The 12,164-nt window shown below is 44.2% G+C and overlaps 1 protein-coding gene across 1 annotated transcript; it reads right to left on the reverse strand.

Annotated features, from left to right (window-relative positions):
- Positions 1 to 1,276: 1,276 nt before the first annotated feature.
- On the reverse strand, positions 1,277 to 2,800 carry LOC134464718 (uncharacterized). Its single transcript, XM_063218070.1, has 4 exons — positions 2,672 to 2,800; positions 2,132 to 2,255; positions 1,895 to 1,955; positions 1,277 to 1,694 (listed from the first exon to the last, which is right to left on the reverse strand). Exons 1-4 carry the CDS (start codon positions 2,756 to 2,758, stop codon positions 1,307 to 1,309), a joined length of 660 nt encoding a protein of 219 aa, XP_063074140.1. The 5' UTR covers positions 2,759 to 2,800; the 3' UTR covers positions 1,277 to 1,306.
- Between the last annotated feature and the right edge of the window lie 9,364 nt (positions 2,801 to 12,164).

Raw genomic sequence — 12,164 nt, forward strand, 5'->3', positions numbered from 1 at the left:
CTTGATAGTATCAGATAATCTTTAACCAGTCAGAATGACTTCAGTTCTTCAGGTGGTATTGAAATTTGATGGTGATCACGGACAAGTGGAGGATGAATGGGTTTCAATGGTGCTGCCTAAAATAACTTGTTATTTTCTAGAGATGCACCGGATCCAGTTCCGGTTCCGGATCCGTCAGGATAATAGAGTTTTTCACAGGGTCCGGGTCCGGCAGGATCTTAAGCAGTGGATCCGGTATCCGGCATGTTACCTAAAAATCAGGGTCTGGTGCATGTCTAGCCTAGGCTTTTCAGTCTTTCACAACCCCAATCACTGCATGGAGTGAAATCCCTTTGGAAGCGGCTATTGCAGGCAGTGTGGCAATAAGCCAATGAGTCTAAAAAATAGTTTGCGCCAACGTAATAAAAAGGGCCCACGTGTGCGAGTAGACTATATGTTTCAACCCTTTTGTAGGATCCGGTATCCGGTTCCGGATCCGGCAGGATCTTATTCAGTGGATCTGGTATCCGGCAGGATCCTAAAAATCAGGATCCGGTGCATCTCTAGTTTTTTCCACAACGGTGAATACTGCTATTGTGCAGTACTTACTGTTTATGCTCAATATGTGACTCAAAGTAATATTTTCACAGTAGTTGTCTGTTTTTTCGAAAAACAGTAGAATGCTGTTGCAGAATTGCCGTAAATAAACAGCTATTTGTTACAGTGTTGTCAATCATCTTGACGTAGATGTCAACAGTTATATCAGGACTGTTGACTATAAATGGCAAGCACAAATAAAAGGCATAGGCCTAAGACTATAAAAGGCATGAGGCCTCCTCAAGAATTAAAAAATTACGCTTGCAGCACCTTTGTAATGGGATAGATATTTACTTCTTTTGCTTTTCGCCTTGGGGCCCGTATTAAACCATGTGGTGGGTTGCATCGGGCCTCCAGGCCTTACTGTGTGTTTGACACCCCTGTCGTAGATCTACAGCCCTGATATCCATAGTGCAACATCGCCATCTGCTGACTAAATCATGCAACGACTCTGAAACTCTGAAAAGAGGAAGCAGCAGACTTGTCATTGTCATTACACTGCACACAGTAGGCCTACATATGAAGACAATTCTTCTTAACAGATACACACATTAATAATAATTATAATAATAGTTATAATGATAATAATATTATAATAACAATAATATTAATAATATTAATAATAATAATAATAATAATAATAATTATTATTATTATCATTATTACTATTATTATTATATTGGGGCTATTGTAATTATCATTAAAGGCCTATTATATGTTTATTTAATCCTCATGTTCTACCACAGATATCGATGACTTCCTGATCCTCCACCAACAAACTCACATTCATCTCCAACAGCTGCTGTTCTACCAGTTCTTTCTGGAGGCACCCTGTGTGATCAAGAGGAACTAGCCGCTGCATAAGGCTGTGAGACAGAGAGAGAGGCAGCACTGGCTCAGACGCTGTTGTGGTCTTCAGAGTGATGTCAGCGGTCACAGTTTGAGGCATCTCCCTGTACACCACGGCATGGCCACACTTACGACACTTTGGGAGGGCAGACAGCTGTGATGTATTGCAGTGGTACAGTGGAGACCTGCAGTTGATACACACACGCTCCAGAGACACCTTTGCTGACACTATCTGGCCCCTAACTTCTCTTCTGGATGTCTTTTCAGAGCTGCTGGGTCAGTAACGTAAATTAATATTCTGTATAACTAATAGACAATTCTAACAAGAATGAAAATGAGCCATACAGCCCTTTATTTTCAAATTAAATACCTATTCAACTATTTGATATTTTGATGAACATACACACGTGCGCGCACACACACACACACACACACACACACACACAAATAAGACATTAAAGACTCTTACCTCGCCACTGCTATGGGGTCTGTCTCTTTCAATGCTTCTCTGCTTGATGGACATGCAGGGCCTGATCACAACAGCAACAGAGAGAGGAGGGGAGAGAGAGAGAGGGGGGGAGAGAGAGAGAGAGAGAGAGAGAGAGAGAGAGAGAGAGAGAGAGAGAGAGAGAGAGGGAATCTGTGCATTAAGCTATTTCAGGGATTTAATTTCAGGCTTAAATCTTTTTTTTTTTTTTGGTCTTACCAGTGGTCGTCCTTGAGACACCCCCATTGATGTCGTTGTCAGTGAGGACTGGTACTGACACAGAACTCCCCCCATCAGCTGTGATGGATATTGTGACCGCATGCCGAGGGACACCTTCAGTCGCCTATATCATGTCAAAACGTAGGCTAAACACCAACTTCAACTGTAAAATGTACATTAACTTCAAAGATCTTCAGGAAAAAGTCAACCTACTGGATAGGCCTATCGAATGAAGGCATTATATACATAATTAGGCCACTGAAACACTTAGCCTAAATTGACATTTAGGCTACAACATTCACATCAATGATGCGGCCGTCCGGTAGGCTGAAATGATATTCTGTGCCATATAGCGATTTATCAGATTGGCCTAAAATTGTCGTAGGCTACACCTAGCCTAGGTTATAACCTCAGAATCTGAGGTGAAGACATTGCTTTCCTGTTAATAGACTGCTGCCATTTTTATTGATTCAGTCAGCTGCTGCATCAGACGCGGTTGCACTAAAGTCGAACTGAATATTGAAAGAAAAAGTTACTCACCATTCTTCTTTTTAAGCGCCCTTCATCTTTGTGCACCCCTGAAGACTTTCTATAAGCATGTTTGTGAGCAGATTTTATTCTGTTCATTTACCCTGCACGCATCACGTAGACAATAACGTAGAAACGTCTGTCTATGTCTAAAGGAGAACTCTCTGCTGAAAATGTTGAAAGGACGAGCTGTATAGGCTACCCTCACCGTCGTTGAGCGCTCCTCGACACGAAAGTCTCGTCGTACAATTTTCTGGCCTATTTATGCAGAATGGGACAGGAGGAGGAGCGTTCGGTCAGCTTTCAGTTTGAAGTTTTCCGGTTGCGCATCAACTTCCTGGAAGTTTATTTACCGTGACAATATGTTGCTGATGACGATGACGGACCTCTTTTGTGTCGCGGTAGATAAAAGCGTCTCGAAATGTAGGCCTAAATGAAACGCAAGGTAATAATACACTATGAGAAGACTGACTAGTTGGCTATCTTCTTACACTGCACGGCGACGCAAACCCCGGGTCTCTCTCTCTCTCTCTCTCTCTCTCTCTCTCTCTCTCTCTCTCTCTCTCTCTCTCCACATGCATGCATTTCACCTACCTCTAACTTATTCCGTGTCTCCTTTTATTCTCCGTTCTCCCAATAATCAACATCACCATACGTCTTTGAAAGCGTGACATTAAATCGGCAATGCGCGTGATAAACTTTTGAAACAAATGCGCGGACAGCACCGCTCGTAAGCGATAGGCCAACAATAATTTGTTTTAGTAGCCTAAAAAGTGAAGCGTATTTCTGTAGGCCTACTCTCAACTTAGCCTACTACGTCTTCACATGAAGCGCAGTAGGTGCCATGCCAGCTCGCCTCCTTGAAAACCGTTATCTTGTTCTGTGCCTCACAGGCAGCAAGCTTTTGGCAAGTGGCTGGGTGGCCGGCTGCGTAAAACCCAACTGGCACAATTCGCACAACCAGTGTCTTTTTCGTGTGTAGTTCTAGTAGGCTACCTAAAAAGGTAAAATATGAAATAATTAAATTTATCACCGCACTGGCTGGACCATAATCCTACCGTTACAATGCAGTTTGTAATGTAGAAAAACAAAATAAAACAGAGGAAGCCGCAAGCACTAATGACTGGAGGAGAGGCAGTAGTCGACGCTTTAATCACAGCAAATGAACTTGACTACTAAGACTTTTGTCAAGTAAGCAGCATGCCGTAGCAAAGTCCCTCCACGGAAAGTGTGAAGCGCAAGCTGTCAAAACATCCCAAGATCTTAACCCCATACACAGATGGACAAACTTTGTGGCGTTTACAGTAGAATGTATCCCAGAAATATCACTTTTTTGCAAACGCATTTGGTGTTTTGCGTAGGCGAACACGGATTTGACTTGAGATGTCTTGGTTTTCGTAGCAGCCGTCACAAATCAGACATTCGATACCAGCACTAGCTACCCTATATACAGTGACGTGCGGTCAACTTTATGGCTGGTGAGCTGCTGACTTTTCCAATATCAGATTTTCAAATATATAATACTACAGCTACAGTATAAGTACATTTTAGTAAATTTACCAAATAGGCCTACCGATAAGTTTCATATGTCATAGCTTTCTTAACATAAGGTAGGCCTACAAAATAAAACATGCTGCATTTCCGTAGAGAAAATGCTATTAGATCTCTCTCTCTCTCACACACACACACACACACACACACACACACACACACACACACACACACACACACACACACACACACACACACACACACACACACACACACACACACACACACACACACACACACACACAGGATTCAAACAGTGGTCTCACATAAACCACACAGCAGCAATGTGGGCAAACAGAAGCATCACGGCAGAGAGAGCAGGAGAGCAGAGGAGAGGAGAGTAGTGGAGAGGAGAGAAGAGGAGAGGACAGGACAGGAGAGGAGGGGAGGGGAGGGGAGAGGAGAGAGGAGAGGAGAGGAGAGAGGAGAAGAGAAGTGAAGAGGAGAGGAGAGGAGAGGAGAGGAGAGGAGAGGAGATGGGGAAAGAGAGGAGAGTAGTGGAGAGTGTAAGCTCCTTCACAGCCCACTGCTCTCACAAACACAGGAAACTGTGGTCTCACATAAACCACATCACGGCGGATGCTCAATGAAAGACACACACACACACACACACACACACACTCTAAGAAAATTTCCCTGCAAAATAACGGCAGTTACTGGCAATTATATTTACCTGTAATTCTACTGTTATTTCACACCAAAAATCAAATACAGCTCATTGCTGTTTAATGTATCACAGTATATAACATTTTTTCAGCAGCAATTGAACTGTTAAATAACAGTACTCTACAGAAAAATAACAGTACATTTCAGTTAAAAAGTTGAATTGTACTGTGTGATGACAGGCAAATACTGGGTCATAGTTGTATTCATGAATATGGCCATGGCAACTTCCCACCCCACCCATCATTCTCCATAACTGTGGTACCCTGGCCATGTTACCACCCCACCCTCCCATCGTTCACCATGACTGGAGTGCCTTGAGCATGATACTATGTCCGCAATGCTGTATTGAGAAAATGGTTTGCGGTGGTCCTTTGAAAGTGTGGGCATGAATAAAATTTCAGAGTACGCAGTGCTATGTTACAATGATAGTGTGCAAGGTGGGCTTTTTACTATATCTCTTGATGAGCCAATTATGAATATAGCATTGGTCAGTCTTTAAAAAATTATTTTGCACCAAGTAGCACAGCAAACAAGCAGCACTACAAGCTAGCTCTCAAAGCAATGCCTAATTTGCAGCAGGCACATTATATGCAACAATGCCACAAATGATGCCACATACAGCAAGCTTTCACAAAGAGGAAAGTGTGCAAGCGTGTAAGCAAGCATGTAAGCAAGCTTGTAGGCAAGCAAGTGCTATGCTGTGCCATGCAGGCCAGCCAGCAGGCAGGCAAGCAACTGAAGTGTTGATAGTCCAGATTTATATACAGGTGCAAGAGTACCATGTGACCAGAGTCATCAGGCCCTTGGCAGGTGACGCCCGTAATTGAATAATGGCATAACAGCCCTACTCAGGTGAGGCCAGGCACTGATTAGCAGATTGGTTTAGATGGGGCTGCTTGTTGCAAGAGTGTTACAAGTTCTTAAAATGTTTCAGCCATTCACACTTTCATCACTATCAAAATGCATGTGCTACTCACACTTTGCTGCATCAAGCACTTTTTAAGTATTGTAGTTTCCTTAGAAATTGTTTCATCATGCTTGATAGTATCAGATAATCTTTAACCAGTCAGAATGACTTCAGTTCTTCAGGTGGTATTGAAGTTTGATGGTGATCACGGACAAGTGGAGGATGAATGGGTTTCAATGGTGCTGCCTAAAATAACTTGTTATTTTCTAGAGATGCACCGGATCCGGTTCCGGTTCCGGATCCGTCAGGATAATAGAGTTTTTCACAGGGTCCGGGTCCGGCAGGATCTTAAGCAGTGGATCCGGTATCCGGCATGTTACCTAAAAATCAGGGTCTGGTGCATGTCTAGCCTAGGCTTTTCAGTCTTTCACAACCCCAATCACTGCATGGAGTGAAATCCCTTTGGAAGCGGCTATTGCAGGCAGTGTGGCAATAAGCCAATGAGTCTAAAAAATAGTTTGCGCCAACGTAATAAAAAGGGCCCACGTGTGCGAGTAGACTATATGTTTCAACCCTTTTGTAGGATCCGGTATCCGGTTCCGGATCCGGCAGGATCTTATTCAGTGGATCTGGTATCCGGCAGGATCCTAAAAATCAGGATCCGGTGCATCTCTAGTTTTTTCCACAACGGCGAATACTGCTATTGTGCAGTACTTACTGTTTATGCTCAATATGTGACTCAAAGTGATATTTTCACAGTAGTTGTCTGTTTTTTCGAAAAACAGTAGAATGCTGTTGCAGAATTGCCGTAAATAAACAGCTATTTGTTACAGTGCAGGATTCAAAACATGGTGTCATATAGACCGCTGAGCACCACGGCGAACAAACCGCGTAGCTTTTGTGATAAGCACCGGATTCTCGTGCAAATGTAGGCCTACATCTACTTGTACGAGGCTACGGCAAACGATGTGGGACAAAGGTGTGACAGGAAGCGAATGTCAACATTTAAACAGAGATTACTACACAAGCTTCGATATGGTCACCAAATATTTTGGGACTGTCATTTATGTTATGCCTACACTTTGGAATTAGATCAGAGTCTTGTAGTTACACGGGTATATTTGATTTACCTCAACGGTACCCTGTACTCAACTTTACAGACAGTTAAGCTTACAGGGCACATGAGAATCCGGTGCATATCACACACCAGACAGAATCAGGGCGGATTCTCTCTCTCCCCACGGGTCTCACAAACACAGGCCTCAAACACATAGGAAACACTGGTCTTACCTGAACTCGTACATCAGGTCCATGCGCCGCTCTTTTCCTTCACTTTGGTGTTGTGCATGCTAACGTTACTTTAGCCGGTGCTGTTCATCCAAAGCCACATCTATTCAAGACGCCCCAAACGTCTCCAAAGCAATTTGGCATTGAATATGAGTAGCCGCGAGGATTTGTGTTTCGTGAGGCTCCTTAGTCCTTAGTAAATTGTTAAGTCGTAAAATCCCATGCGAATGGTCTTCCACACATTCTCGCCGGTTGCAAACAAGACACAGGGGAAACAAAAAATATTTTCTGTTGTACCACTCACTTTGAAATGATCGGGTAGTTATAATCTTCTGACCGGTCACCTGCAGTAGCAAACCCTTCAGCTCTGTCGGTCCTCCATTCTTTATCACATATTTTCCCCTTGGAAATCCAACTTTGAGAATGCTCTTAGTTTCGTTATGAAATCCACTTGTAGCAGTCAAAGTGAACAAGCTAGCCAACAACACTGTATTGTGAACTTCAGATTCGCTATGACGTAACTGGCCAGCAAGACTCTCAACGCCAGAAGGAGTCTGCGGCCAGGCTACTGCTCGCCTCACCATTGTATCTTTCAGTGGGCGTTATGCCAAAGCGTTCAGAGTAAAGAAATGATAATCACACGTAGAAAATAGTAAAAAATTATCAGGAAATGAGGGCACACCATACATACTTCTATTAAGTGTATAAAAACGTTTAATACAATATTACCAGGTTGCATTCACAGAACGAGCAAAATGGTGCATGCGCTCAAGCTTGTTAACGAGGGATTGCGCAATCCGGGGTGAGGCCAGTTCAGAGTTGCCCCAAATTCAGCGTATTCGGAGCAATTTGACATGAAATGGAAATATTACGATTTTGGCCACGGAAATGATTGAAAATGAGTGAAACTGTTTAAATACTGCTCAAATGGTAGTTATGGTGCAGATGCTCGAAAACAATAGCTGTTATTGTTACTATTATTCACATTTACTGCAGCTCATCATTCTCAGGTGTGGCTGGTGAGGCCGTGCCTCCCCTGCCGTATTGGAGTGCACGTGCCTGCCTGTATAGTCCTTTCTCGCACAGCTTCGGGGTTTGCGTCGCCGTGCAGTGCTCTAGGATATCTCAAGCCGGTCTGCATTTGCCACACGTGAGGATCTTTCCGGTTGCTGCGTCTGTGTGTTCATAAGTTGAGGAGACCTGACCTCGCGCCCCAGAAGCGCCACAACAACTAGCACGGAAGAAACTTCTAAAGGGAGAGAAGGACCACCCCTTGAGTGGGATGGCAGTCATATCACGTCACAGGCCTATCACATAACACCAATTCGTGCCTTTCTTTTTTTTTGGCCTGAATATGAATATGAAATGCGCGTTGTAGTCTCTCTGGCAAGGTGACGCACAGAGATGCGCCTCAGATGGCGATGCTGTCTACTCTGTCACCACCACAAGACAATATGTTTGACAATGAAAATGAATAGGCCTAATTAATAATATAATTAGTTGACAATAATTTGATAATGAAACTAAATACTTTATACTTTGAGCTGTGTGCACCCCAAAAGAAGGCATTGTATCATACCATAGTGGCAGTAAAGGCTCTATAGGCCTACTATTCCACACAATATTTCTATTCTATTCTATTCTACATTCTATTCTATTCTATTCTATTCTATATTCTATTCTATTCTGGCAGGTTGCTATCCTCATCAGCTGGCTGGGGTTTCTAGTTGGAGTAGCTGTCGCAGGAAGAGGGCGCTCGAGTTTTCAAACGGCGACCCATTTAACCAAAACAATTATCCTGGGGAACCAAGTATGCCAGGACACCAGTTTCCAAGTTTGACACAATTATATTTATTTATTTAAAAGGGATCCTATGCAGCTAGGGGGGGAAGGGGTTCATCAGTTCTTTGTCCATCATGTTACGAGAGTCCAGGATGATCATTCAGTCCACAGCAAAAGTCCAGCAATATCCGTGGCGTCCAGCTGGCTGGAGGGAGGCCATGGCTCGATCAAGTTCAAGTGGGACACGGACCTGTGAATGACATTCGGCACCAGTCAATGTGTTCCGGATCAGGCTACTGCAGCACGAGAGGGGCACTCAGCTGGACCAGAGAGGAAAGAAGAAGAGAGCAGCAACTGGGCCTTATGACAGAGATTCTTTAAGTCTCTCTACTCTCTCTGTTTATGATGTCATCACGACGCCATTTTGGTTTTGGTAGAGTTGTAGCCAGTGGTAGCCAGCAAGTACACAACAATACCTGTGTAGACCTTATCTGTGTGTGGTCATATTGAATTTAGGGATAAAAATTACCCACCAATGTAATCAGGAAAAATAGGCCTTTCAAATGATAAAAGACACAATAAATATATTTAAGTGTAACAAACATTATTTTTTAATAATATTGTAAAATAATCACCCAAATATGTATCTACAAACACACTTCTGTTAAGTTTCACCCATATTTTCAGAAATGTCTGTGGTAGATACAGTGAAACTTAGAGTGTATGAAATATTCACAATTTTGTGATCTACATACAGAAATAAACAGAATAAATTTGTGATCTATGATTCAAAAGTTTTTGTGAATTTATTGGCAACTTTAGGCCTACCTTTTGCTGTAGCCTGTATCAGCCCACTACTGTCAACATTCTATTATGTGGTATTTTGTTATCTAATAAATATAAAATGTCAATATAATTCATAAAAATAACTTATGTAAATAAGTAGCTTGAATAATTATAGTATAGTATAGTATGTTTTAATATTAATATGTTAATATGTACTCAAAGTAACGTCCCTGTGCACAACCACTGTCCAGGTGCTGGTGATGTGCAGTAAGAGTAATCCAAGTAAATGAAGGATGAATCACCAGATAAACTACCAGCAAAGAATACCAGTGTGCGGTGATTCATCCTTCATTTACATGTTAAATATGTACCTATTGTAGGCCTACAGCTCTTTTGTTCTGCATAACAGCAAAATAACAGACACTGACACAAGACAAACAGTTACTTAAGTTTATATAAATACTTAAATAGCTTACAGGTAATCAATATCCAAGCCCTAGCCCCAGTCTAATAGTCATGTGGCCCCCAGGCCTGAGTTTGCCCAGCCCTAGTCTAATAGTTATGTGGCCCCCGGGCCCAAGTTTGCCCAGCCCTATTCTATACAGCATGTGGCCCTCGGGCCTGAGTTTGCCCAGCCCTAGCCTATACAGCATGTGTCCCCCAGGCCTGAGTTTGCCCAGCCCTAGTCTAATAGTCATGTGGCCCCCGGGCCTGAGTTTGCCCAGCCCTAGTCTAATAGATATGTGGCACCCGGGCTTGAGTTTGCCCAGCCCTAGTGTAATAGACATGTGGCCCCCAGGCCTGAGTTTGCCCAGCCCTAGTCTAATAGACATGTGGCCCCCGGGCCTGAGTTTGCCCAGCCCTAGTGTAAACAGCATGTGGCCCCCGGGCCTGAGTTTGCCCAGCCCTAGTCTAATAGACATGTGGTCCCCGGGCCTGAGTTTGCCCAGCCCTAGTCTAAACAGCATGTGGCCCCCAGGCCTGAGTTTGCCCAGCCCTATTCTATGCCAGCCCCTAGTGGCAAAGTCTGCCAACCTGAGTGTGGGTTCTAAGGCCTTAGGCCTACCAGGTGTGTTGTCTATTGTGAATTAGTGAACATACTTTGGGGCAGGTGTTTACAGATCAGCGGGTGTGGCGACAGCACACCCACCACACTGCACTTTGTGAATTGTGAGTACCTTTTTATGTTTATTGCAAAGAGTGAGAAAAATATATTTTTATAACGCAAAGAATAATAAAGATTTGAATTATTAATGGTCACCACTGTCTCTGCCTCCATTGTGCACGAACCTGTGTTTGCCTGGTAATCTATTGTGCGGGTACATTGTGTGTTGGTCCGGGGTATCTGTAACTACCCCTAATTCATTTCCTCCGGGGGCTCCACCCCCGGGGGTGGCGTAGTCGAACTACTTCCTGTAACGGTCTCGCCCACTACATTTTGGCGTAGTCGGCAGGATTGGCATAGGAGCAGAGACACTGCTAGGTTTTTGTTTTGTCACTCTTTGTAATAGAAATTTGTCATATGGTCAATGGTTGAATGAGTGTATGTATGTGGTTGGTTGAAAGTGAGAGCACCACTGAATAAGCGCTGTGAGTTTGTGTTTTTCCTGTAGAAGCGGAGCAGCAGCCGAGGTTGGGAGACCGCCCCTCTCTCGGGATTTGGACCAGCCATCCCTGTGAGTTTTTGCATTTTCCAAATTTGTCTTGATCGGTTTCCGCAGCATGTCGCGGGACGCACAAGAGATTAGGGATGAGTTGGCTGAGGTAAGAGCCGAGAATGAGCGCTTAAAGGCCTCCCTCGCCCAGCGGGCCACGAGTACGAGCACACTAAATGGTAGCGCCCCGGCAGGGTCCGCTACAGAACGTTTGGTCTTTGTCCCAAGGGAAAAGAAGTGCCCATTGTTTAGGGGAAATGGGGGCATAAGTATCGAGGCGTGGAAGGAGGAGGCGGAGGCATGTATGCGGGCGCGCCATTTTTCTGCTGCCGAGAGAGCCTATTTTCTTTACGATCACTTGGATGGCGAGGCACGGGATGAGATCCGCTATAGGCCGAGAGAAGAAAAAGAAAACCCAGAGAAAATTTTTGAAATTTTACAGGAGCTTTACGGTTGCCCACAGTCATACGTGGCCTTGCAGGAGGCGTTCTTTTCGAGAAAACAGCAAGAGGGAGAGACACTGCTAGAGTTTTCAATCGCATTAATGACCCTTATTGATAAGGTTAGACGAAATGCGCCTGAGGGAATTCTTAACGCTGACGTTCTTCTGCGTGATCAGTTTGTGGAGCATGTTAACGAGGGCGCCTTGCGTCGTCACTTGAAGAGTTTCATTCGGACCACGCCGTTAGCCACTTTGATCGTGGTGCGTAAGGAAGCCATGCGTTGGGAATGGGAGGGCGCCGCCGAACCGCAGCGGCCGCGTAGCTTTTCCTTGTCTTCACTCGATCGCTCCCTTGGGGTCCCTGGTACCTCTTGCGCTGTAAGCATGGATCCCCGTGGTGGGGCGCCGACCAGATCTGATATGGAGAAG

The sequence above is a fragment of the Engraulis encrasicolus genome, chromosome 15 (genome assembly GCF_034702125.1).
Source record: "Engraulis encrasicolus isolate BLACKSEA-1 chromosome 15, IST_EnEncr_1.0, whole genome shotgun sequence".
Lineage (NCBI taxonomy): Eukaryota > Metazoa > Chordata > Actinopteri > Clupeiformes > Engraulidae > Engraulis > Engraulis encrasicolus.

What these genes read in the sequence shown, in the direction of transcription:
- LOC134464718 (XM_063218070.1), bottom strand. Translation starts at nt 2,758, where the DNA reads ATGAACAGAATAAAATCTGCTCACAAACATGCTTATAGAAAGTCTTCA. An exon ending in GGCGCTTAAAAAGAAGAATG is followed by an intron (nt 2,256 to 2,671) that starts GTGAGTAACTTT and finishes GACATGATATAG; the next exon opens with GCGACTGAAGGTGTCCCTCG. An exon ending in GACCCCATAGCAGTGGCGAG is followed by an intron (nt 1,695 to 1,894) that starts GTAAGAGTCTTT and finishes CTGACCCAGCAG; the next exon opens with CTCTGAAAAGACATCCAGAA.